The sequence below is a fragment of the Lissotriton helveticus genome, chromosome 3_1, assembly GCF_964261635.1.
Source record: "Lissotriton helveticus chromosome 3_1, aLisHel1.1, whole genome shotgun sequence".
NCBI classification, from domain to species: Eukaryota; Metazoa; Chordata; class Amphibia; order Caudata; family Salamandridae; genus Lissotriton; species Lissotriton helveticus.
Window position 1 is genome coordinate 243344459 of NC_136061.1, and position 27356 is coordinate 243371814.

The 27356-nt window shown below is 49.1% G+C and overlaps 1 protein-coding gene across 8 annotated transcripts in view; it reads left to right on the forward strand.

Annotated features, from left to right (window-relative positions):
- The window catches only part of NF1 (neurofibromin 1), a 2143703-nt gene that overhangs the window by 358221 nt on the left and 1758126 nt on the right, over nucleotides 1-27356 (forward strand). For all 8 annotated transcript variants that reach the window (XM_078679713.1, XM_078679719.1, XM_078679717.1 and 5 more), the window contains exon 5: nucleotides 9165-9271. In XM_078679713.1, the coding sequence (XP_078535839.1) occupies nucleotides 9165-9271 (107 nt within the window). The remainder of the gene's footprint in view (nucleotides 1-9164; nucleotides 9272-27356) is intronic.

Consider the following 27356-nt stretch of genomic DNA (forward strand, 5'->3'; position numbering starts at 1 on the left):
GATTTGGGAAGCAAGTGCTTTATAGTTAAGGGCCACCGTGGAGTCCGTGGAAGAGGCAAGAGTGATTCCCAGGTATGGGAGCTTCGTGGAGGTTTGCAGGTCGCAACCAAAGTCAGGAGTTGGGGTGTGAGGGTGGGCGTTGCTGCCCAGGGGTAAAATCAGGGATTTCCCCCGGTTGATTTTGAAGCCAGACACCGCCCCAAAGCTCTACAGTTCCTCCAGGAAAGCAGGTATAGAGCTGGACGGTCGGTTTAGAGCAGCGATAATATCATCGGCGTAAAGCCCCACTACGTGAGGTTCATGGCCGAAGGAGATTCCGCTAATGCGAGGGTTGTCTCGGATTTTCTGCGCCAGGGGTTCCACGTACAGGGCGAACAGAAGGGGCGAAAGAGGGCACCCTTGACGCGTGCCCCGCTGTATCTCGAAGGGGTCCGATTTAAGGCCACCCAATCTGACCCGGGCCATTGGGTGGTGGTAGCAGCTTGCGATCCAGGATTGAAATCGGTTGCCCAACTGGTATCGTTGCAGGACCTTCTGCAAGTAGGTCCAATCAACTCTGTCGAATGCCTTCTCCGCATCGATAGCCAGTAGCTCCGAGTTTTGAAAGTGAGTTTTATCCACGAGGTGCAGGAGCCGTTTAGTATGATCACTGCATTGGCGGTTTGGGACAAAGCCTGATTGGTCCGGTTCGAGGATACCCGGTAGGCAAGGGCCCAAACGGGCCGCAAGTACCCCCGTGAATAGTTTCAAATCTAAGTTAAGTAAGGAGATGGGGCGGAACGCGGAACAGTGTGTCGGGGGTTTGCCCGGCTTGGGCAGCACCACTATGCCAGCCGCCAGCATGTCCGGTGGTATGGAGCTCGGACCCTCGAAAGAATTAAACAACCTCGTGTGTATTGGAGCTAGTACCTGGCCGAAGAGTTTGTAAAAGCCTGATGAAAAACCATCAGGTCCTGGCGATTTGAGCGGGCGGAGGCGTGAGATGGCGGCCAGGACTTAGTCAGGGCGAATAGGAGCGTCTAAGGCCTCTGCGTTCGCTGGGCATAGCGGTGTGATTTCCGCCGATTGCAAGTACGCGTCGACTGCGGCCGGCGATACTTTGTCCTCGCTGTACAGGGAGGTGTAAAAGGAGCGGAAGGCAGTAGCAACCTGTGCATCTTCGGTAAGGGTTTCACCGGAGTCGTCCAGGAGGGTGGTGATTTTTGAGCGCTGAGTCTTGGCTTTTAGGGCGCTGGCCAGAAGGCGCCCGGTGCGGTTGCCTCCTACGTAGTACGTATGGCGGAGACGAAGAGCGGCAAATTCCGCTCTGTCAGTATCGTGGCTGGCCAGTTGAGCCCTGGCGGCCTTCAGCTGACGCCAAATTCTCGGAGCGCAGGTTCGGCTATGAACCCTTTCTAGTTCAGCTACTTGCGCTGTGAGCTCAGCCCTCTTGTCTTTGCGAATCTTGGCGTCAGCAGCTGCGATGGCGATCAGTTCCCCCCCTGATTACGGCTTTTAAGGCTCCCCAAAGGGTCGACACCGAGACTGCGGGGGTATCATTAGTGGCGAGGTAGTCCGAAATGCATTTATGAATTTGTTTAATAACGGCCGGTCTCTGCAAAAGGGGTTCGTTGAGTCTCCAGGAGCCAGGGGTGCGTGGTGTCTTGGGCATGCTGAGTGTCAGCTCCACCGCATCGTGGTCCGAGAGGGCCATTGGGACAATGGAAACCTCGGTGACGTGAGGGACCAGTTCCGAGGAGCCCAGGAAGTGATCTAGGCGCGCATACGTGTGGTGTACATGGGAATAGAAGGTGAAACGCGCTGTGTTGGGGTGTGCCGTCCTCCAGAGATCTAGAAGACCCCTTTCCTGCAGCCAGGTCCCGCCCGCCTCCGATAGCGCGCCGGTGTCTCCATAGCGGTGCCCAGACCTATCCTTATTCGTGTCCATGACTAAATTGAGGTCCCCCCAATGAGCAGCTGAGAGTGAGGTGACTGTAGTGTTTCGGAGATTGCAGTTTTCAGGAATGGTTCCTGACCTGTGTTGGGAGCGTAGATGGAGCCTATCGTCAGTGTTCTATTCCCTACAAGGAAGGTGTATGCAAGGAGGCGTCCCTTGATTTCTCCTACTTTGGCCCCCACCCGGCCCCGGAAACGTCGGGATATGAGAACGGCCACCCCTGCTTTCTTAGATGGGAGAGAGGAGAAGTATTGCTGAGGAAAAGCCCGGGAGCGCATCCTGTGCCAGTCTTTAGTCAGGAGGTGGGTTTCCTGCAATAAGCAGATGTCAGCCTCTGAGTGTTCTAGGTAGGAGATGACTGCCCTTCTTTTGATCGGATTGTTGAGGTCTTTTACATTGAGAGACAATATCAGTCATCAAGGGAGAATACGAAGATGTCAGAGTTTAGCAGCGTAGGTCGCTGTTGCACATAGTAAGCTATAGTTAACACCTGAAACCTGTAAAAGTCCCTTGGCATACTGGTCCCCGCCCTCGTTCCCCACCCTGTCCCGCCTGCAACACTGGTTCCCCTCCCGTCCCCCCTTCCCAACCAACCCCGAGGAACCTCCCTAACTCCAACAGAGCGAGCTTCCCCAGTCCCAACATAGCCCCCGTATACCCCCCCCCAACCTCCCCAAAACCAGAACTATTCATAGTCTCGGGGGCTATTCGTGTATGAAACAGGTCCGTAGAAAGTCAGTGGAAAGGGTACCATGGTAGCGGCCGAATCGGCGGCCCCCCTACCTGTTGCCCCAGGTAATTACAGTATGAAAGAAAACCCCCAGGTTAACATTGCCTTACAGATCAGTTGCAGTGTTGTCCGCCACTTCTTGCACAGCTGCCAGCCGTCCCCTGTTCGCCATGAGGAGTCACCTTGCGATCTGTGTGGGGACGTTTCTCTAGATCCGGGCACGTCCGGCATTTCAATGTTCAGTAGAGCACCAGTGTCGCCGAGGGACTTGTTGATGAAGCGAGCCTTTCCATTTAAAGATCAGGCGGAACGGGTGACCCCAGGAGTAGGGTATACCGTTGTCTCTCAAGAAGTTCGTTGCTATCCGGAAGGATTTACGTTTCTGCAGAGTGATGGCGGAGAGGTCTTGGAAAAGAGCTACGGGTGCGTCCCGGAAACGGATAGGCTGTGTCCTTCGGGCCTCTCGTAGAATGCGTTCCTTTAGGGGAAAGTCCGGGAGGAAGGCCAAGATGTCTGGCGGTGGAGCTGGCGCTCGGCGTGCCAGGCCAACTCTATGTGCTCTGTCGATTCGTATCACAAAGTCCTGAGGCTCACCCAAGATCTCCCGGAACAGCTCTTGCAAATATTCGACCAGATTGTTCTTCTCAGATTTCAACGGGACTCCACGGACCTGTATGTTGCGCCGGGAGCGGTTCTCAAGGTCTTCTGAGTGCGATTGTAAGTCTACTTGTTGGTCCTGAAGCCGAAGAATCTCCTGCTGCAGCCTTTCCACCTCCATGCTGCGGGATTGGTCTGCCTCTTCCATCGACGCTACTCGCTCGCCCAGGCTGTCCAAGTCTCGACGCAGTTCCAGCTGCTCCCCCGCCAGTTCCTGTTTCAGGGTTTGAAAATCCTCCCTCAGAGTGTTGAAGAGGGAGGCCAGGAAGGCCTTAGTGATGGGGGCGGTGTCATCCTCTTGTCCCTGGGGGCTTGCCGGGGCTTTGGGGACATCACTGTCTGGGCCTTCTCCCCCTTCGGTGCGTTTTTGTGTAGAAGATCCACGATATTCCGAGTCCCTTTGCGGCTGGAGTGAGCCATGGTGTCGAAGCAAGGGCCCCCGTAGATCCGGTCCGAGGAAGCAAGAGGGACCTGGTTGGCGCTCCGTCAATGTGAGGCGCAGAGTCTGTTAGGTCCGGTGGGCTAGCCAGTACCGTCGCACGGAAAGCGCCGGGAGTGGGATGCGGCTCTCCGTTAGCGGGGTGCCTAGAGGACTTCAGGCAGTGGGTCGAGGCCTGGTGCGGTGTCCGTGGGGGAGTTCTTGCAGGGCACCCAGGGTGGGCGTTCTTGGGGAGACGTGTAGACTTCCTCGGGCGTCAGGGCCGGACCCCCGCTGCTAGTATAGCAAGACCAAAGCGATTAGTGCTAGTCCTCGGATGGTGGGGCACATATGTCAGACCGGAGACGGGGGGGCTCCGTCAGTGGGGGCGCCCAGCGCGATGCGGCAATCACGGGCGCCGAAGACGCCAGTCCCCTCCAGTTGCTTATAAGCAGGCCCAAAGCCGGGGAGTCGGGTAGTAGGCCAGCCGCTCACCTCGTGCCGTTCTCATGGGCACAGTCGGGCCATCCAAAGCCCCCGGGGGTAGGCGCTCTTACCATGTGCGTCGTGGCTGGGCAGGGCAGCGCCGAGGCGCACGCAGGTGTATCCTCTGTGATCGGAGCCGGGGGGCATCAACAGCAGTGCAGGTTCTCATGAGGCTCGAGTCCCAGCAACGGGCCCACGTGGCTCCGAGTCCGAAGCAAGCTGGAAGCTGTGGGCACGGAGGGTGGCGTAGGAGGCCTCGGGTGCAAGCGCCGCCCAGGCGGGCCCGTCAGTGCATGCAGGAGCCACCAGGAGCCACTCGGTCTACCAAGGCCCGCCGCCGCAGAGTCAGGCCCCGCGCCGGGGCTTCAGGTATGACGCCGTCCCAGCGGGAGAGCCGGCAGCGGCGGGCGGTGCTCCGGTCCTTGAGCAAATTTCTCCGTCTGAGCACGGCCCCAGGTGGAGGGGTCGGGGCAGTGTGCGGGCCGTGGTCGTCCGAGAGGTGAGGTGTGGCAGCTCCGCTCTGACCCGCCTCCGCAGGAAGGGGTCCTGTCCGCCCTCAGTACAGGCCCGGAGCCGGGGTCTAAATTAGCGGGGACCCGCTGGAGCCACGCGCGATCCCCGGATGCACAGATCGCCCAGCGCCGATCGTGCCACCACCGCAGGGGTCCGGTCGTCTCTCACCGCCTCCAGCAAGTCGGTGTCGCAGGTCCGCGGACTGCTCCTCAGTCGCAGGCTCCGCCGGGCAGCTTCAGCTCCGCGCCGCCATTGCGCTGATCTCGCAGGCGGTGGTCGCAGTGGGGTGCAGGTGTCCACCGCTGTGCTGAAATGCGGCCAGGAGCGTGTCGCGATGGGGTACAACCCGGTGATGTAAGGTCGGGCAGGTTTTGGGGGAATTACAGCAACTTACGCCGTGCTATGGGGCATAGGGCCGGGGAGCCACACGAAGCACGTCCGTTCAGGCCGCCATCGTAGCCACGCCCCCATTGTATTTATTTTTAATTGTATTTGTTTGCGTTCGCAGCCCCTCTGCTTGTTATGCTATTATGCTGAGCACCATCTTTTCAGTGATACTACTGGTAGCTGGTGGAATTTACAGCAGAGTTGTAAAGTTTTAACTTTATTTACTAAGCCTCCACATTCTTTGCATTCTTTACCCCTCCATCAATCTCCCCCTTTCCCTGTATCTCCTCCTTTTCCGCGTTACCCCTCCCGCTCCCGACATCCCTATGCCTCCTGTGCTGCGTTAATCATTCTTTCACAAACCCCCTTTTCCTTTCTCTCTTCACTCTTTTGTTAATTGCCTCCTCCCCCTCACTCGCTGTACTTCGTTATATTGGACCCTCTTCCTCTCTTCACCTTCTCTCGCTTTACTATCACCATGTCTCTTTCTGCCTTCCATTTTAAAGCTTTTTCCCCCTTTGTATGAGTCCATCTTTATCACTATCGACCCCAATGCTCGTTTTCTTCTAGATGTGCTGCTTTGTAGACTCAGGGACTTGAGTGAAGTAGCGCAGTTCCTGTATCCAGAAGTATTGATTGCAGCGTTTAAGTAGCACCTCGGATCCCTGTTGGGGCCATGATTTGGAAGTGCCATGATTTGATATTGGTGATAAGAATAGGAGACTCAGCATTAAAAGGTCCCTTTAAGTATTAGCCAATCTCTCCATTAAAAAAGTTATTAATCTGTCGGCACATGGCACACTCGTGGCATGGGTTATATTTCATTATTCTATTGCTTTAACCTCGTGAATGTTAATTTCCTCATTGCTGTATTATTTTCAGCCTCAGAAAAGCCCTATTCTTATTGGCCTTTGCTGGGCAAAACATGTTGTCGGAATAATTGTGTATGAGTTCAATGCAGTTTAAAATCAAATGCAAGAAAACCAGTTCATTAATTGAGAAGATGAACAATAAATTTACTCCAGAAAGTTATTTCGAAATGCCTTTGTCTTTCAGCAGCATTCGATTTGTTCTTTGCAGGGATGGATTTTTGTTTGTAATAGTCTAAATGTGCATAGCCACAGATGCAAATAATTGATGGATCCACATTAAGTAATAAATGTCTTGAAGATGAGTACAATGATCATCACCTGTCTTAGGCTTGTATGGAAGGTTTGTTCTCCAAATTAGGATTTTTAATGGCAACTTAAACTTTTAGTGCATGTTCTTTTTGAGCACAGGCTACCAACTCCTCATATATGGTCCATTTTACCCCCTCATCAGGGGGTCAGGAGTGGTGCAGTAACTTCAACTTCATACACTCATTGTTATGGGGATTGTTTTCTGGACGGTCATTGCCTGAACGCCCACAGGAGTAACCCACCACTGGGATTTTTGGTTCCTGATTGGACTGCACCAGTAAAAAAGGCAAGCTTTTTGTGTAGAAGGATAGTAGTACGCAATCTGGGTGCAAAGATAGTGTAAGTGTGCGCTTTTCTTTCTTTTTTTTTTTTTTTTTTACGTGGCTGTCATTCAGTTCTGATGCAACTAGGCAGAGCCAGGAGTGATGATCAGTTCTTTTTTTGTATGTGATACAGCTGATCTTGAAGATAAAGACATAGACTGGCTCCCAATCCAATGTACATTAAGTGGGTGAAATGTGGCCCAGTTTATTAAATGGTCTGAGGGTGGGCTGCATGAAGACATTCTTCAAAGACACATCGACTTAGGAACTCCTGTTCCAGAGTTTCCAAGCCCTCCGCCCCCCCAACTTAATTGAAAGTACACCTGGACTTACAACAGAAGTCTGAAACCGGTTTTCGGGGCTCAAGGTTTGACTTTGTGTATGAGATTGTAAGCACTGTGCTTTGGATTCTCTTAATGCGTACATTTAAGCATGTCAGTTGTTGAGAGACTTAGAGACAAGTTTCAGCTGGGACGCTTCCTTGGAAGTTCCATATTGTTAAGTGTAGGCAGTTTGACGTAGTCATTGTCATCCCTTGCTGTGTAGTTAGGGAATAGGCCATGTTATAATGTATGAATTTCGAACGCATGCCATTACAACATGGTCATTACAACGACCGCGTTGTTACATTGATTACCATTAAAACGACTTGCTGTAGGGAGGGTGCTGGATGTTGGAATAGTATAATTTACTATTCCAACTCCAGTTTGTGCAACAGTAGGGAACACCTGTCCCCCTACAGCAAGTCGTTGTAACGGCTTGCGTTGTAATGGCATGCGATGTAATAACGTGGTCATTGTAATGACCGCATTGTAATAACATGCGCTGTTTCGCATGCGGGGTAAGCGAAGTTTATCATAGTTGGGTGTCATGCGTTAACTACCATGGAGGACTTTGAGGGGCTGCATACATAGACCGAAGATGACATAGGAGAGAATGGAAATTGAGGACTTCACATAAATCTCTGGTGCTACAGCTTTAGAATATGAATCTTTTCTGAAATGAATTGCTAGGTCTAAGGAATACATTAAAACAAAATGCTTATTTTTTATAACAGTATGTTTTAACTCGCACATACTCGCCAAATGAGATTTCTTTCTTTAATATTGCTAAAACGTCTCTCAACATCCAAATCCTCTTCAAAATATTATCTGCATCGCCGACTAGAGCAGTTTTAATGGTTCGCTTGTTACTCCTCTGTTTCTTTATGAAGAAGCAGTACTTTGGGAAGTATGAAAAAGCATTCCATTTCTCTACAGGTTTTTTTAATGAAAATTACAATGTTGATAATAGATGTGTAGTTAATATACAGTAGTATCCAACTCTACCTTCTGTACTTATGAAATAATAGGGAAGTATTTTAAAATGCAGACAATTCAGAATTGAATTAACTAACAGTTATCAGACGGGCAGCTTTATGGGAAAAATCCAGCTAAGAAATTAATATACAAATATTTGTAAACAATCAGTTACATATTTTGCATTTGGTGTATGGTTTTGCATTCTTTGAGCTGAACACAATCTGGGACATTCCAGGAGCCAGGGAAGAAAATGTAACATGCAAAGACATTAGCAGTAATTAGCCCACAATGCCATCATAGAATAAAGGAAAACATACTTTGGCAAAGCCAGTAGGTCTGACCTTACCAAGCTGTCACCATTTATTTCTTTTATGTTTTTATTGGCAGCATTTGGTACAAAAATTGAATAAAATAACAATGCTTTCTTGCATGCGAATGTACTTGGAATAGGCATGCGAGCACTTTTTCATTATAATGCACTACACAGGTAAATATACTTCTAATTAGTGCCAGGAAAAAATTATGTTGGCTTTGAATTACTGTAGCCTGCAGACCTGTTTAAACACACACGACCTAAAAAAGAATGTAAAGTAAAGATAATTGACAAAGTAAAGTATTGGCCCACCAGGCCTGGTACAGAAGTATACTCTTTTTAGGCAGATGTGCACTTGTGATCAGGAAAAATATTGTTATTCACAGTGCAAGAGAGTCAGCAGACTAAGTGAACTGACCCATTGCTGTATGCCGCAGTGGACGGTTGCAAAATGTTAAATCAGAGTTCAACTGTCAAATGGATAAAATGATCTGACATTATTAGTATCTCCTTCATTGGCTAATTGACTGTAAAAATGGTTTGTCTCTGTTACAGCCAAATCCTTCTTGTATCCCGGTAGTATTCCTACTTTTACATGAGAAACTACGATCGTTGCTGATTGTCTGCCATTCACTTCCTCTTTATCTATAAGGCTATATAGCCTGCATGGAAACGACTGTGGTTTCTAGGTAGTGCTACGCTTAAGTAGTTCTTGGTGAGTGTGTGCATGTTGATCAGCAGTATGGTAGTGCTCGATTGTGTCAGTAGAGACTCCAATTTAAATAGCTGGTAACATGTCAGGTGCAGTACTCCTTTAATACACAGACAAAGCATGTCCTAACTATAGTACTTACTGCATGCAGGTAGATGGTGAAGTAACTGCAGGTAACTCAATGCTTTTGTCCTTTATACTGTTTAGATTACAAGAACTGACTCAGTGTTCAGAAGAAAACATTGACATTCATGATATTGAATTAATTCAATACATCAGTGTGGATTGTTCGAAACTGAAAAGACTTCTGCACGGTGAGTGGGCTTTACTTTAAAAAAAGTATGTGTATATTTTAAACACTGCAGCTCCGTTCTGAATGGTATGAATTAAGATGGGTTGTTGGCCCTGTCGAAAAATAACGTATAGGGAAAAATCATTTGTTTACTAAATCTTGTTTTAATTTTTCAATTTTTTTGAAAATCTTCTATAAACCTAGGAACAAATATGGTGACAAGGTGCCACCATAAAACATGTCACTATGGCACCCAGGTCTGGTATGTCCCAAGGCTTTACAGTTGCTAACCTTTGGTGAGGAGAAAGAGAAACTATGTTTTATTTGTTGAAAAACTCTTAGCCTACAGGTCTCAGTAGTCGCACAGATGCCACATTAGCACTTGACAGTCTTCTCTATTGTTGCACAAAATAGTTTTTTTATTTAGCATTTTGATTCTATGCAATGCTGCTTGAATTTCTCTACATGTAACCACCCTTAGCTAGTTGCTTATGGAACCAGAACCCATTGTATTTATTTTAAGAACGTGGACCTTGCCAGAATACCTATGGAAGTACTGTGCAAATCATTGCAATTTACAAAAAGTTTATTATTTGGAAAGAAGCACCAGCATAATATAAAAAAAGTAATGTAAATCTAGTACAGATGGCAAAATCAAGTCAGTAAAGATGTTTACTTCGAGCATTATCCACAATTCGAGTGAAAGAAGAACAACATGGATGACAAAAAAATGCTCAACTTATTTTGAAAACCTTAAAAAGCATCACTCCGATCCTAAATCAAAATTGTCACAGTTAAAAGTGTTTATTACTTCATTAGAAAAAGTACAATTGTGAATATATTGTAATGAATTTCCAATCTGTCTAATTACTTAAACATAATCATGAATCCTTTTATAATAGTTTTAGTAAATTCTCAATCATTTTCCCGGAGAGCCCCTGCCCTCCTCTATGACACAGACTGTTGGGTTGTTATGATCATTCTATTATTAGATAAATCATGCCCCTCCTTATTTATTTATTTGAGGATTGTACATTTATGTGTAATGCTAGCTACTTGGAATGTAATTATTTCCAAAGTATCCCATTGAAGATTTATATCCACACCATCCACAAAACAGTATTACTAATATATGCCACACAACTATGAAAGAGCAACTGATTTCTTTTGAGAAGAGAAGTATGTACCCTATAAAGGACAAGGTGGCATTTGCATCTTTTTATTTACACAACCGCTAAAAGTCCCAACACAAATCTACATTTCTCTGGAATTTGGAATAGATATCACTGAGCTCAGACACCCAAACAAAGCATTTTATCTGTGCTCACGACCCAGTATACTCTACATACATCCTCTTTCTTTGCATTAAAGCTCCAAAATGCTGCCAACCTGACAGATTTGTTCTGTCCTGATATCAGAAAAGTAGAGCAACCCATCAGTCATTTCCTATATCTTCAAGCCCTATTCAGATAAACACAACCAAATCTTGCTTGATCAGGAAGATACGCCATTCAGTAAGTGTAATGATGATACATACCAATGACTACCATTCTACAGTATAAGCAACAAGCAGTGTAACATTTCTCCTCTACTGGATTGAGAGACTCGTAACAGGTATGGGTATCCTATACTTACTTGTTGGTGGAATGATCCACGCTGAAGATCACTATAATATTTCTTACTGTGTTTCAGGACCAGAAGTGAGAATTATGCGTACTCGAAACGTACTACTAGTGAGGTATGTCCACCATAGGCGTAGAACTAAAATCGTTAAAGGTAGACTCAATTGATCAGTCTGGCGACCTGGTAGGTGATACATCCTACCTTCCATTAGAAAAGTAATTTGTACTTTGTACTGAGTGTGCCCTGTAACTGAAGACATCCGTGCCAGTTTCCTGCATTACCTGCCAAGCCTACCTAGCTATTGTCAGGGATGAAAATTCAAGTAAAATATTTCCTGATTGAAATCAGAGGATGAGTGGTATCCAAGCCTTCCCTGCCTGGTCATCCCTATGTATGTCTTTAAGCACCGTACAACACTCACTTCTAGATTGTCTGAAAAGAATGGGATAGGAGCTTCTATTGGATTGTGTGCTTTGGGCAGTAGTGAACGTTGTAAACATCCTGCCTGCTAAACTAAACACCCTTACACCAGACTTCCGCTTGCAGAATACCAGGTCCGTCCAAAAACATCACTATCTTTGCCAACATATCTTTCATAAGAGACCCTGGTTCGGGGCCCAATTCAAGAGCAAGCAGAGTACCCTGTTGATACCTCACAATTGAGAATACCTTTGTTTTCGGTGCACATATATTTCCCACGCTTAACCACATTGCATCTCTGTGGTGGTTTCCCTTTTGGCATGCCATTTTTAAGAGCACAGCTAAAATGTCAGACCAGAAAGAATTGCTAATTTCGCATGCAAGTCTTTTCTCTGATAATTCGAACAAGATGTGCACTATATCTGACCCTACCGGTTTGAAGCTCTTTTCCAGAAACCAACTACAAAAGCACTTCTAAGCTGATCTGCATCTCTTATCTGATAGAAACTACTAGCCACAGATTACTTCACGTAGAATTATCCCAGGCGTGAGTCTGGATCCGGAAACCTTTTGCCACAGCATCCCTGCGCACCGGGGGCAGGGCGATACCACGCGATTCCGCCCAGGCGTCGTCTGCGTACGTGACGTCAGCGAGGTCACATAAGACCCACCATTTTTACATCTCCCCGTGCAACGCGGATCTGGTCCTTACTACGGGCTTGTTTGGACCCTCCTTTTTCCTTACATTGTCTCTTCTTTTTCCTTCTATTGTCCCTTTTTTTTGTGGAACAGTGTGCGAATGCTTTCGGGCTTCAAGACTTGCATTTTGTGTGGTCGTCTTATGTCGGCGACGGACCCTCACCTCATTTCAATGTGGTGTTTGGGGAGGATCACGGCACCACTGATTGTGCGGCCTGGTTGTGCAGCGTGCCAACAGTTAAAGCCCAAGTCGAGGCGCTGGATGAAACTTCTCTCGCTGCGGCTCTCCAGGTCTACGTCCTCCCCTCGGTCTGCTTCGGCGGACGGCTTCAGACACGGCCGTGGTCGTCGTCCTCCCACTTCTCTGTTGTCACATGAGCGTCGCTCCCCGGTGGGCAAGTGTTGCAGTTTGTCCCCGGGGGCGTGGGCTCTCGGCAGGTGATGAGGCCCGCGTGTCGTCCTATCCACCATTTCCTGGTGTTGGGGTGTCGAGAGCCCAGATGGAGACATACGCGGCGGCTTTGCAGGCCTCGCTGGCGTCTCCTTCTCCTTACCTTCTTTTTTTTTTTTTTTTTTTTTTTTTTTTTTTTTGTAAGACCTTTATTCACAAAAAGCAAGTGACACAGCATGAGCCTACAACCCGGAGGCCGGCCCGCCATACCATATTGATTGTTCAAAACGTTTATGTTCAGCGTTTCTTACACGTATGTTTGTCGTAGGCCTCATAGCACGCTGACAGTCTGAGTCTTACATTTTACATGTCATAAACAGTAAAGGAACAACATTCCCCAACTTAAGACCTAACTGTATCCACATGCACACCCTATACAGTGAGTGAGATCGTGTCTCGATGTCCTTAGTGTAGCCCACGGTCGTCTCCAACTCTCATTCTAGACAGCACTCATTCCAGCACCCTCAGTGTATCCGCTAGTCTTCCCCGGTGTCCTGCAAGGAGTTCAGATAATTTGTTAAGAATCCCCACATGTCCTTGGGTTTCGAGTTAGCTGGTAAGTCCTCTTCGTATGTTTGGAGCCTATCTCGACATGTGGACATATCATGCAGCCACACTTTCGTGGTTGGTACCTTGCGGCTGTGCCAACATTGCGCCACCTGTCTTTTGGCTAACAACAAGGCGACGGCACAAAATTTCTTCTTCAGCGCCCTGAATTGTGGTATAATACCTAGTAGACAGATCTGCGGGGTGCATTTCACCTCACCCCCTAACATTATCGTGAGTGCGGCAGTAACCTCCGTCCAGTAATCAGCCACTCTCGCACACTGCCATGCCAGGTGTACAAAATCCGCACCTTCCCCATTACAACGCTTACATCTGTCTCCCTCTCGTAGCCCAAATTTATGCATTTTCACAGGAGTGTAATATGCTTGGTGTAAGAACTTGAAATGAATAATCCGCAGATTCCCATTTGGTGTCAGTATCTGTGTTAGTGCGCATGCGCTGCACCATTCTGTGTCTGACAATGGATTGTCCAAAAGCACATCCCATCTTGCCTTAGCCTTGTGTGTGTGCCCTGCTATATCAGTTTGTGCAGCAGTGTACAGTCGGGACACCAGGTGAGAGAGGTCTGCCGTAGTGATCAGCATTTGCAAAGGTGTTAGGGCGTCAGGTTCTGCTGGAAATGATGGGTAGTGTTCCCGCAATGCCCTCGTCAGTCTGTAGTATGTGAATCTAAACATGGGAGTCTGATTCTGAATATAGGCCAAGTCGGAAATGCCCAAAAATTTGCCTTCTTGAAACACATCAGACATTTTGTTGATCCCGACTTTGTGCAGTAGAGATATCCCCACTTTTTCGTTAGTGACCGACAAAGCCTGATGGTTCCGTAGGGGCATGTCCGGAGCATATAATGGGGTTTTGTGAGCCAATTGCCCCAGTTTGTGCCAGGCTTTGATTGTTGTGTCTACCGTGTTAATGTCTTTCGTGTGAAGCGGCGGTCGTTTGTGCGACAATATCCCAGATAGGGGGACAGGATGAGCATCCCCCTCCTCAATGGCCACGTGTGTGATAAAGGGAACCTCATGGAACCAATAGGCTGCATACTGTGCCTGAGCACAGAGGTAATACAGAAGAAAATCAGGCACCCCGAATCCGCCCTGCGCAATCGGGAGTGTTAGTGTCTGTAGATCAATCCGAGCTTGTTTACCTGCCCATATCAGCGTTAGAACCAGGGATTTTATGCGACGGAAGATCTCTGGGGGAGGTGTAATAGGTATGTTGTTAAAAAGGTACAATAACTTAGGCAGTATGTTCATTTTTACGATCGCTATACGATCAGCAATAGATAATGGTAAGTGAATCCATCTATGGACCTTGTCTTCAAGTTTGGAGAGGGCCACACCATAATTCGCGCGCAGCACTTCGTCAGGATCCCTGTGAAACATTACCCCTAGGTAGCGGATCGGGTCTCGTTGCCATTCTAGTGGGTAGTCCACTTCAAAAGAAACGGTGGCGTCAGTGAGAGGGATGAGTGAGGACTTGGACCAATTAATAGTTAATCCCGAGTGTCCCCCAAATCGGATATACTCCCGAAGCAGCGGGTTCAGATGCACCCCCGGATCCCGTACGTACAGCAGCATATCGTCTGCGTAGAGTGATATATGTAGCGGCCTGGAAACAAATTGCAATGCCGATTCCTTGTAATTTTGACGCACTATGCACGCTAGTGGTTCTAACGCCAACGCGAAGAGTAGAGGTGACAGGGGGCAGCCCTGCCTCGTACCTCGCCCAATATCGAAAGGGGCTGAAACATAGCCATTGATGCGGACCCTCGCACTCGGTGCAGTATACAGTAAGGTGATCCACTGGACAAATCTTTTAGGGAAACCCATTCTGTTGAGGATAAGTAACATATAACTCCATTCAATGGAATCGAACGCTTTCGCAGCGTCGAGTAGCACAGCCGCCGCCCTAACCGAGGGCTTCAGGTAATGTGCTAGCGCAAACAGGGATCTGGTATTGTGTGAGGTGGATCTAGTGGGAACGAATCCCGCTTGGTCCGGCAGCACTAGACGTGTCATCAGAGGGGTTAGCCTAACGGCTAGCAGTTTTGCGAGAATTTTCGAGTCCACGTTTATGAGGGATAGGGGTCTGTAGGAGTCGCAGTTCTCAGGATCCTTGGAAGGTTTGAGGAGTGCTATTATCAGCGCCTCCCGCAGTGTTGGAGGGAGCGATCCGTTATCAAAGGAAGCACCATACATAGCCACCAAGTGTGGGGCAAGGATGTCAACAAATTTTTTATAAAATTCGGCTGTGTACCCGTCGGGGCCCGGCGCCTTGCCGTTGGGGAGTGAGGCGATTACCTCAGTGACTTCCTCTACTGTGATTGGCCGAGCCAGATATTCCCTGTGGGCATCCGACAGCCAGCCAATTGCCACATCATGTAAATACGCGTATGTTTCATCTGCCGTAGCTATGGGTCGAGATTGGTATAGCGCACTGTAGGAATCCACAAAGCATTGCACTATGTCCGTGGGTTGCGTACGGAGCATGCCATCCCCGGATGTGATACGGAGTATAGCCGATTGCCCCCGCCCCTCACAAATTTTACGCGCGAGCACCCTACCTGGTCTACCCCCTTCGCCAAAAGCCCTGGCTGTATGTTTGCGATCGAGGTAATTGAGTTCCGACGTCAGGAAGTCAGCATGTTCGGAGTGTAGTTCGCGCAATTTGGGTAATAGTAATACGTCCTGTGTTTGTTCGTACCGCAGTTCTAAATCCCTCATTTGGTTTTCGCAGCGGTGAATCTGGCTTCTGATGTCTTTAAGTATACCTATGGTGGTGCTAATGCAGACGCCTCTCAGAGTGGCCTTAAAGGCCTCCCATAGGAGACCTGGGTCATCAGTAGTCTGTGCATTATCAGCAAAATAGTCTTTGATTGCCGTATTCACTGCGGTAGCATATATAGGGTCTGTGAGGGCCTGGGAGTTGAAACGCCATTGAAAGGGGGGGGGTGTGTAATGAGGGATATCCAGCTGCAATAGTACCGGGTTGTGGTCTGATAATGTGCGCGGAAGTACCTGCACCTTTCTCGCCCACAGAGCAACATCCTTGGACCCCAACCAATAGTCTAGTCTGGACCAGCTATTGTGTAATGTTGTGATGTGTGTAGCGCCTGGGTCGTTCGTGTGGTGCAGTCTCCAGATATCCGCTAGCGCCAAGTCCTCTAACATGTGACCCACCATCTGTCTCGACTGTTTGTGGTGTTCTACAGATTGGGAAGAGCGGTCTAGGCCGTCCTGCAATGTCACATTCCAGTCTCCCCCGCATAGTATGTGCGTGCTCGCATGTGTCTGTAAGTGGCCCCAAACTTCACGGTAGAACTCCGGTGCATCAATATTTGGTCCGTATACATTAAGGAGAGTTATGTGTTGGCCCCTCAGTGTACCCGTCACCAGCACATACCTGCCAGTGGGGTCCTGTAGTACGTGCTTCTCCTCAAAGGCGATCCCCTTCTTGAGCAATATTATCACCCCCCTTGAATAAGATGAGTATGAGGCTCTATAGGAGGAACTCGCCCATCTCGACCCCAATGTAGCGTGAGTGTTCGGCGCTAGATGTGACTCTTGCAGGAAAGCTACATCTATATTCCATCTAGTGAGGCTGGCAAATACCTGTCTAATTTTCTGAGGGCGCGAGAGACCCCGCACATTCCAAGTAAGAACGTTTAAACCGTGTCTGCCTGTGGTACTAGAACCTGTGTTCCTCAAATGACATAATACCACTCATACCTGTATTCTCCAAGAACACACCCGGAGCTATACTCCATTCATCAAAGTCATCGTAAGTTACATTCACCACACCTTTCAGTGTATATCCGAATAACGTGTACATTTGTGATACTATCGGTCTTTCCAAACAGTCAACAACCCCCCCATCCCTCATCCCACCCACTCCAGCATACCCAACCTGCCGAAGCCATATCCCTTCAGAGCACATTCCCTTCAACCAATTAAACAACAACTTAGTGCTCATAGCATAACTCATGTCGGGTATTACCCTCATGGAGGACCGCCAGAGGCACAACTTTCACCCGGTGTACAGGTGCGGGCGATACTAGTATGAATCGGGATAGTCGCAGTGTGTGTGTCCATTAACCCTTTGGCCCTCCAACCCTTCCGCATCCCACTTTTAGACGCAGGCAGTGGAGCAGTAATACAGGAGATATAGCCATACGTAGCGATGGGCATGAACCCATGGATGGGATGTGACCTAGGAATGCTACATTAATACGCCCCCCACACATCTCCACTGTCCGGCTATATAGAGTTCGATAATCAGCAACTTACAGACGCATTGCATTTCCATTTGTCCATGCCCTGCAATTTGAGGTGTTACTCAACGTTCTAAGGTTTATCACCACCCACGACGTGCCAACTATCCTGAGGTGAAGCGTGGCAACAAGGCCCAGCCACGGGTAGCAGTTATTGTTCAGTGTAGGGGTGTAGTCCAGTCCTCGACAACCCCGCCCCCCCCCCTCCTGACCGATTTCCAGTGGCACATGGCAACGCATACACCTCACCTCTGGTGGATTCGTAACCGGCCGCTTCTCGCAGTGCAGTAGTAGAACACAGCGGCCATCCGAGTGGAAGCCCTCGCCGCCGTATTGCGATGCATTCCTCATGCCGTATCAATCCGAGTCTCTATTCTGATCGTTTTGGGATGGCGATCTCGCCTCACGCTGTGCTGTCTTAACAAAGTCAAGGGCTGCTTTGGGTGTCGCCAGTATAACCGCCCGTTCCTTCCATACTACTCGAAGGCGGGCAGGGTATAACATAGAGTATACAATATTCAACTCTCTCAGCTTTGCCTTCACTGTCGCGTATTCTTTGCGTGCTTGTTGAACAGCGACTGTGTGGTCGGGGTAGAACTCCAGAGTGTTGCCTTGGTGGGTGATTCTGCCCTTCTCCCTTGCAAGCCGGAGGATCGTGTCCCTGTCACGATAGTTGAGGATGCGCGCCACAATTGGTCTGGGTGTAGCACCGGGCGGTGGTTTGGGGCCTAGCGACCTGTGGGCTCTTTCCACAATGAAGATCTGCGACAGGGCTTCCGTCCCAAAGATATCCTTGCACAACCCCTCTACGTAGTGCTCCATACGGCCTGTGTTGGTCGATTCCGGCAGGCCCGCGATACGCACGTTGTTACGCCTGGAGCGCGCTTCCAAATCCTCCTCCTTCGCTCTTATCACCTGTAGAATCCGTTCCATTCCGGTGCATTTCGTGGTGGACGTACGTGCCTCATCCTCTACAGCCGATAACCTCGTTTCGGCCTCATCCAGTCGTTCGCCATGTTTTTCTTGTCGAGCCGCCATTCCATCCATCCTGCACGTCAGATTGTCCAATTTGCCATTAATATCTTGAAGATTCGATTGGATGGCCAAAAGAATCTTCTCCATGTTAGTGGTTGGCGGCGATTCTGAAGAGCCTCCGGGTTCTGCCAAATCCTCTGCAGGTTTCGACGCTCTCCTGTTGTCGAAAGTAAGTTTCTGCTGCTGCTTGTCCGGCTTCCCCATGATAGTGGCCGGCGATTGTACTTTCTTCCGTGCGGGTCCAGTCGCCCTCGTGACTCTTACCGGTGTCGCCGTGGTTCCCCGACAGCGAGAGCCCGCAGCAGCAAATGGGGACCGGTCTGCGTCCGTCCTGGGCACCACTCGTCGAATCTGCGCCAGAATGTGACGATGTTGAATTGCGTGTAGTCAGCGGCGGTCCAGGAGCAGCCCAACGTTGTCCGGGTAGCGTTGGTCACATCAGTGGGGTGCTCTGCTTCGCCACCAGCCCCACAAAGCACCTGCTAGCGCCCAGCGCAGAGGGAATCTATTTCTCAAGACGTGAGTGCGGGTGGGAACAGGGCGCTAGCGTGATGTCACCCCCAGACTCAGAATCCACATGCTGGGGCGCTCTTTAGTCCTCCACTGAACATCGCAGGTCCGGCAGCGCGAGGAGCTCATCAGTAGCCCGCTAACTTCATTACAAAGAGCCCGCCATTTCGTCAAGAGGCGCCGCCATCTTGTCAGGCATCCGGCCGGGGATAAGCTCTGCTCTGTCGGCGTTTTCACTGACAACGGCACCTTAGAGCAGCAACGCTGAGTTGGGCAGTACTCGCTCACCTCCGGCTGTGAATTTCGGGCTATTCTGGCAGTCAGCCTCGAGCCCCGCGCTGTAGTCTCAGGCGACGTCGGTTGCTGGCGGCCATCTTGTCAGGCAGTCCCGGTCCTCTGCGCTGTAAAACGGAATATACCTTCACTGCGGGAGCGGACACCGCAGCAATACGGATCCGTTTACGCTCCCTGCCTTCCCATTTATTTTGGTATTCGCGTTGTGAGGGATGGTGGGTTTTTAGCGGCAATGGATCACATTGCGAGTGATCGCCCGGCGGAGCTGCATGTCAGGCAGCCATACCGCTGTGCGCCCCCTAGCGCCTCCCTTCTCCTTACCTTCTTGGGGCGTCAGCGGATCCCTTGCCTTGCGCGGGGCCATCTGCGGCGCCGCCTGGTTCGGATCTTGGCTTGGAGGATGTGGTGCTGTTGGGGTGCGGCTCCTCTGGGGCACCTCCTTCAGACCACGGTGTCTCTGCCTCGCAGCAAACTACTGCAGGAGTCCCTGTGGTGTCGCGGGAGGTCACCGGGGCTGTCTGAGAACTTCGTGTCACTCCCTAGGCCCTTCTTGTTCCTCCGCGCAGGCGGCTGCCTCGGCGGGGGTCAAGTCTGAGTCGCTCCGGTGCCGGCCCGAGGCCGGTTCGGCTCCGGCTCTACTTTGGTCCTGGATGCGGTGTGACTGGGACGAACCCTGTCCGGTGACGCCGGGTGGTGCCGACGTTCTGCCTCAGGTGGCTCCGCGCAGGAGTCGTGCTGCGGATTAGTCTTCGAATGCTCTGTCTTCTCCAGAGGCAGGCTGTATCAGGGCCGGATAGAGGGGGGGGGGGGGGTCCGTGCGGCTGAGCATTTTGTCAGGGACGGTTTTGGTTCCCAGTCCGGCCCGGGCTGTATTTTGGTGTCGTCCTCCCCGGAAACTGGTCGCCGCGTGGTATCCTTTTCATCGGTGTCGTCGAAGGGCGGCTCCCAGTCTTTCCTGAGGCAGAGGTGTTCGTTGGAAGGGCGGTAGGTCCCTCATTCTTTGGCTCCTTCTGACTTCCAGGTCTGGCCCTTGCCTGTCCCGCTTTGCTTTGGGGACAGCCGCCTTAGTTTGCAGCCGTCGCCCACGAAGGAGCTGCTTTCTCCACCGCGGGGACCTATGGGAGTGGGTGTGGCCTTTGCTCACACGGTGTCCACGGCCTTGGGCATTCTGTGCATGGGTGACGCAGTTGCTTTCTTTCTGGCGGACCATCCCTTGGAGATTCTCCACCAGGGCTCTGGTGGGAGGGAGATCTTACTTCCCTTTGAGGGGTCGCTCCTTTCTTCCCTAACTGGGGCTTGGAGGCGGCCCGCCTCTGGTGATCCGGTGCCTCAGCACCTTCTGCACCGGCATCTTCCGGCACCGCGTGACCCGGTGTGCCTTTCCTTCCACCCCTCTGCTGCCAGGCCGCGTTTGCGGACAGCCTTTCCCTCCCTGCCGCCACTATTGACTCCACCGTCCCGGGAGGCTCGCTGGCTGTATTCTTGGGGGCGAAACATGTTCGCCTCGACCAGCACTGCCCTGCGGGCTCTTAACACCTTGTGTGTTTTGGCTAGGGCATCCTCTTGTTTGTGGGACTCTGCTGAGTCACTGGGATCCGCAGCCTCCCATGAGACGGTCCAGGTGGACTTAGGGCATCATGCTTTGGATGGCAGGGAGCTAGCAGCGTTTATTCTCCGCTCCGCTCTCGACATCTCGGCGGTACTGGGCCGGGCCATGGCTTCCTCAGTTGCCCTCTGTTGCCATGCTTGGCTTCGGGACGGCGTGCTCCCTGAAAACATTCGGGAGCGGCTCATTGATCTTCCGTTTGACGGCAGCCTGTTCTTTCATGCCACGGCTGACTCCGCCATCCTTCCCCTCCTCAGTGACTGCTGAGTTGGGCTGGTTCTGGGCCGCCTTAGGCCGCTTGTTCTGTCTGTGGAGTGTGCTTTCTGGCCATTGAGTCATCCTTGGGACTTTGGCATTGTTGGCTGCTGTACGGCCCTTTGTTGCCTATGTGTGTGTTTTGCTGGAGTTGTTGCGCAGACTCAGCCCTGAGATTAGGCCTTCTGCTTTGCTTGGGCTGCTTGTTAAGTCTTCTGCAGGGGTGTTTTTTCCCGTGGCCCTTTTGTTTTTTCCTCTGCTGCTGAAGTTCTTCCAAAGAGGGTTCCCATATCTTGGGACTTAACGTACCCTATGTGGGGTAGTGGTAGCTTTATATAGCGTGTGCTCTGCTAGGGAGTTCTGGTCGCCTTCGAGTGACGGTTCTCCATGGCGTTTCTGTATGTTGCTTTTGCTTTTTGAGGTCGGGTGCGGGGCCCCTCGTAGTGTTGTGGCCGGACATTTTTTCGCCTTCCTGTCCTGAGGGCTGGAGTGATTCGGAGTGCTCCCTTGTCAGTCGTAGACTGCCCGGTCTGCAGGGCCCCGGGCTGTTTTAATTGTTTTTGGCAGCTTATGACTGTTGGCGCTGTCCTGGCTGGCCTGTTGCCTTCCATCTGGAAGAGAGCCTCTTTTCCTTGGGATCTCTGGGCTTCTTCTTCCTCCTCTTCCTGTCTTGGCATTAGATGGAAGCTTTGTTGCCTTGTGAGGGAGTGAGGTGCTTCTGCCTCTCTAGCCTTGCCTTTGGTTCTTCTGCTGTGAGGGTACAGGCCTCTTCAGTCTCCCTTTCCTCATACACCCTCTGGGGTTGGTGGTGTTCCCCTTGTGGGGGTTACTCTTGCCTGGAGGGGATGACATTTCTCTTCTGGCCGCAGATCTGGTTCCCTGTGGGACCTTCTCTACCGTCGAGGCTGGTGGGGGCCTTTCACAGACCCTCCTTCCCTGTGAGTATTGCTAGGGTATCTATACTACATGAAGGAATCTGCGGCTAGTAGTCTCTATCGAATGTACGAGTTGCTTCCCTTCGGTAACGATGTGTCTGGTAGAGACGATTCTAGCTGCAGATTCCTTCACGGCCCACCCTTCCTTCCCGTTCAGCGATGACCCTTGGGTTGGTCTTCGGTACTCGCCTCCTGGTCGGGGGGGGGGCTGTGTCTCCTGTGAGTACCTTCTTTTGCTCCTGACGGGTGGCTCCGTCTGGTCGCGGTTCATTCCTCCGCTTGGGTCCTTTGAGGATGTGGTTACGGTGCTTCCGTGCCCCGCTGCTCTGGTTACTCCAGGTTTGAGGGGGTTTACCTTCCATCTCTGTCCTTCCCTCCCTTCCCTTTTTGTTGCTGCTGAGGGTTCTGGCCCCTCTGCTTACCTCCGAATAGGGGTCATCTGGCTGCTCGGGGCTCTGCTCTGTTCTTTCTTCTGGTGTCGTTTGTCTCTCCTTTTTCTACTCTTTCGCACGCTGTTCCCAAGCTCCCACAGTTTTTTGTCTGGGGGCTCCGCGTTGTGGTGCGGAAAAGTTCTCCGAAGAAAACTGACGTATGCGCGCGGGGTGGGTCTTATGTGACCTCGCTGATGTCACGTACGCGGAAGACTCCTGGGCGGAGTCGCGTGATGTCGCCCCGCCCCCAGCGCACAGGGTTGCTGTGGCAAGTTTTCCGGATCCAGTCTCACACCTGGAGATAATTCTACGTGAAGCAATCTGCTGCTAGAATAGTCTCTACCAGATACATTGTTGCCGAAGGTAAGTAACTCGTATGACCGTTCCTGCTGCATTCAAGATGAGGGAAAAAGCCTGGTTGACAGACATAGTAATCACCCATGCCACCTGTTGTATGTACAGGGTGTGTTCAACATCAGGAGATCAGGTCAACCAATATGGTCCATCAGAATTGATGGAAAGTGGAAGAGATAGATTAGAGAGTCCTAAAGAAGTACTGCAAAACATATTTGAAACTTTGACGCCTTCATGATTACCCCTGGTCTCCTCACCAGTGCGGTTACCCTAAATATCATTGCAAAGGGCAATAAGCATAATTGGTTGTTTTCCCAAATTCCTGAATCCTGGGTCTGGTGTCCAGCAAAAGAATTTTGGGAACGGAGGGGTTCAGCCTGAAGGTCTACTGATCTGTCTTTCCTGGACACAGTCTGTTTGCCAAAGTATGGAACAGCAATGTATACAATTTATATTTGCTGGGGAGTACCTGGCATTAAAATTTGTGACTATAATCTTCTTCCCTAAAAGATCTCGGTCAGTGTATAAATGCTAACGGTCTTTGGCCAACTTCGCTAGCAGCTTGGACTTCTTGACGTCTATGTGATTGGTGTATCATATTGCCATTAAGGGTACACCACACTGTGCCAAAGGATGTTCCCCTTACATAAAGAACCAGAATCAAAATGTGAGTTGTTGCAAAGATTGCCCTAGTGTTGATCTATGCTTCCATATGATCCAGCTATTGTTGGCTGTCTGTACTGGCCTTCTCTGATAGCTATTTTCACTTGGTGTAGGAAAAACCTTTCCAGAGGGGCTTAGCATTTAACCTCAGAGGGGCCTTAATATGAAGTGATCCTGTCAATATTGCCTAAATCGCTGACACTAAAAGCACACCAGTTGCTCCTACTGGCAATTAAATATTGTCCTTTCTCAAGTTCTGGTTATTTTTGCCATTTTATTTTGAGTAAGTTTATATATTGAATACACTGCAGTTATGTTGACACCTTGGAATGCCAAATTATTTCCAAATTAGGCCTGACTTATCCATATTTACTACAATTCATGAATCCTCTAGTAGGAAATGGCTACTTTTCCCTACCACGACTAATAATCCTGACTAGCAATTTTGATAGCCTCTAGGTAGCCTATCAAGATATCTCGCCTGGTCGTCAGGAATTCCATTACCAGCCTTAACGGTTTGATTTATAACGAAAGGGTTGAGGACATTCTGAAAGGTAGAGCTACAAACTGAAATGGCTACCGTATTCAGATGAACTGTGGAGGTGTCTGGTACCTTGAGGTCCAAACGGTCATTTCATCCACCCTCCAGAAGGATTTCCCTGCAAAAGTGGATGATATTCATTATGAAATGTCTGTAGACTAACCTGCTTTAAACTTGGGCAGGTTGATCTTGGAACCAATTCTTTTGTCCTGCTTCTACTTCTCTGCCAGAAATGCATTGCTCTAGAACGTCCTTGGAGTCAAGACTGTCCTGAGAGTAGCTTCTTTGTCCTCCTTTTTCTTACATTGTCTGGTCTGGTGGTCTCATCTCTTGCCTCTGTGTCCTGCAAAATGTCACAGTTCAATTCATCCTTGCATCTCAAGTTATGTATAAATTGGGTCAACTGTCCCATTATTGGCAAAGAGAACAATAAAGAATTCTCACAAGAATATCTTCCTCCATTGCTGCCCAAGATACTGCTGAAACTTGCATGGTGTGAATCCTTAGCCAGCACCATCTCTTGAAGGTAAAGGGTCCCTTGACATTTTGTTGAGCTTGCCACTCAATGCCTTTCTTGTGGCCCTGACCTCTCTGGGAGTGCCCCAGACATGTCCATCTCATGCAAAAAGTTTGGACCTAAACCTTTTTGATAGAAATCATGACCTTATCCAAAAATGTGAAATATTTATAAATCTGCCAACTCAAATTGCCATCTCAAAAGGATATCTGTCTAAATTGTTTTGCCTAATTCTCTGGCTGCCTCTGCCATATCTAGGGTCTCATGAGGGGTGTGGTCCCATCCAATATCATATCTTGGCACAACTTCCAAGAGCATTCTATACCCTTGTTGGTGTCTTAAACCAACATGGCTGTCTTTTCTATGGTATTTTGTTGGCCAGGAGGGAAATATGTAGGAGATGGAAGGATCCGCTACCTCCTACCTTGCTGGGCTGGTGCACTTCTGTGCTACAAACATCGAAGTTGGACCTCTTAAGATCAGGCAACTCACGCAAGAGAAATTTCTGGTTGTTACTAAATTGGTAATGGTTCGTTAATCGATCATGGGTTTTTTTTTTTTTTTTTTTCCCCCCAAGGTCCAATGATTACGCTGCTTGGCACCCTTTTCCACGTTTGTTTATACCCAATAAAATTGACATCGGTATAAGAATGGGTATATGAATGCAGCATGTGACCCTGACGGTTGTTCCAAAGTGGTGTAGTTGGAGTTTGGCACTACTTACTGAGGGGCAACCTGTGCTGCTCCACTTAGAGCCCCTACCAGTCTATCTGTGACTGTAAGTTCATCTCCACGTGCTACTATTTGGTCACCAAGGGCGAAATATGAGGACACAAAAAAAAACAAGAAAAAAAACCCCAACATGGCTGTGAAAGCTAGTCCTGTTCATATCTATTAAGGACAACTGTGCCATTTTGTTCTCCAGGCCTTAAGAAGGTAAGATGCAGAAAAGTTTGTTCTGTGCAGTGGCATTGACATAACAGACAGTGTAGACCCGTGCCATAGGCACAAACGTAGTGCTTTGCCATGTTTGCGTAAATGTGTGCGACTGGATTCTTGGGGGATGTCCAGGCGTCACTAGTGGACATGTTGTTTGACAGCTGTAGACTCTTCAAAGTGGAGGCTGATTCTCCCCTGAGGAGATTTAAGGACAGTGGTTCTACGACCACCTAAATAGGGTGCTCTTGCCGTCCTTTAAATTCCAAAAACAATATCAGAAGTTAGGGGGCTATTTGCTGGGCTCAGTATATTGACAGCGGCAGGTATTACAGTCTGTTCAGCAGCCGACCCAGGCCTTTTGTAGCTGTAGGGGACATTGCAGCAGATGAGGCCGTGCAGAACACCAAGGGCAACAATCCTCTATATCCTCTGCTTCTGGTGCAGCATGTCCCAGGCTCCTTGGATTTTTCCTTGGGGGACCGTATTCGGCCAGTAGGTGGCAGGATCTTATTTGATCTTACAGCCTTGCAGTGGCTGTAGTTAAGTATTACATGTCCGCATTTCTAACTTTTTATTCTTGCTTGAATGCCCTCTTTAAATTATTGTACTTTCTGATGGGCCCAAGCATATATTCCTCCAAAACAATTTGTCATTCCACAGTTCACCACATCCCTCGAAAGAGTAGTAGAGTCTTCATTGCCTTAACCCTAAGAGAGCTGCAAGTTTTTACATTAACACTATGAAAGACCATCATGTAGATGTTCAGTTCTTTGTGGGGGTCACTGTGACCAAACTTTGATATTTTATGGCTAACATGGAGCTCGCAGAAGGCCTGCAGGCACATTCCATTGGGGCAGATGCCACTATAACATTTTGGCAAGGAGGTGCTGTGTCTGTATGTCTGGAAGGCTACTACTGGATGTCGGGGCACACATTCACAAAAAACACTGCTGTAAAACATGAAGCACCTGCAGTTAGAAGTATCAATTGGAAGAAAAAGTTACTTAACACAGTAATGCGCTTTCTTGTGGCGACTTTCTAACCACAGATTCCTCAGTGCTGTCTCCCCTCCTGTGTTGTGGAGCGGACTCTTGGACAACCTAATAAGGTTCTATGTTAGGTTTTGGCACATTGTCACCTGTAATTTGTTGAATTCGCTCTGTCTCTGAGGGTGCAGAAGGAGAAAGATTAATAAGACTGACATCATTGCGCAGGGGTGGTGCTTACATCCGTCTCTGCTCCTTCACTTCTAGTGCAGTATGAGCCACATGGCACCATTTACCAGCAGGCTGAGAGCATTGCTAAAACGAATTTCCAGATCTATAATATTCTAAAGTTGGGGAATCTGAGGTTGGAGCAGCCCCAGAAAGCATTACCAAAGGTAAGTAAATTCTTCTTGAAATGCCATTTTCTGACAAGGTACGGAAGATGCTTTTCAATTAAAGAGAATCTAATGCAAACCAGTGCATACCTTTCCTATCCTGAGAAGTACCTGTTTCTGATCTTTTATCTTGCCAAGTTTGTAGATATTGCCCACCATCCAAATTTGATTAGTCTTGTGTTTGTTATTTAATCTTGGAGTCAAAAAAGTTAAGAGGGGACGATATCTGTTAGCATAGATTCTGCATGAAATGCTATCTATATTTTATAATGGTGAAAAAGAAAAGTGTTCTGCTTCACCAGAGTAGTTGATCTTTAACCCAAAAAGATTTTTTTAATTTGAAAACTCAAGGGAAGTTGACGTTTTTCCCCCCGTTTTTTTAAAACAATTTTTATTTTCATTTTATCAAGCAGCGATAACAAATCAATCAAGTAGTCTTCTCCAGTTACAGTAGTCGAGAATAAACGGCTCCGCATCATTCACATTGTATGGTTCTAGGACATTACATCTACAGTAAATACCCCTTACATCACCCCACCCGCCTCCCTTCATTCCCGTCAACCTCATAAATCCATTGGCCATTCCAGGGACCTCGTCTCTCATGGACTGTTCTCAA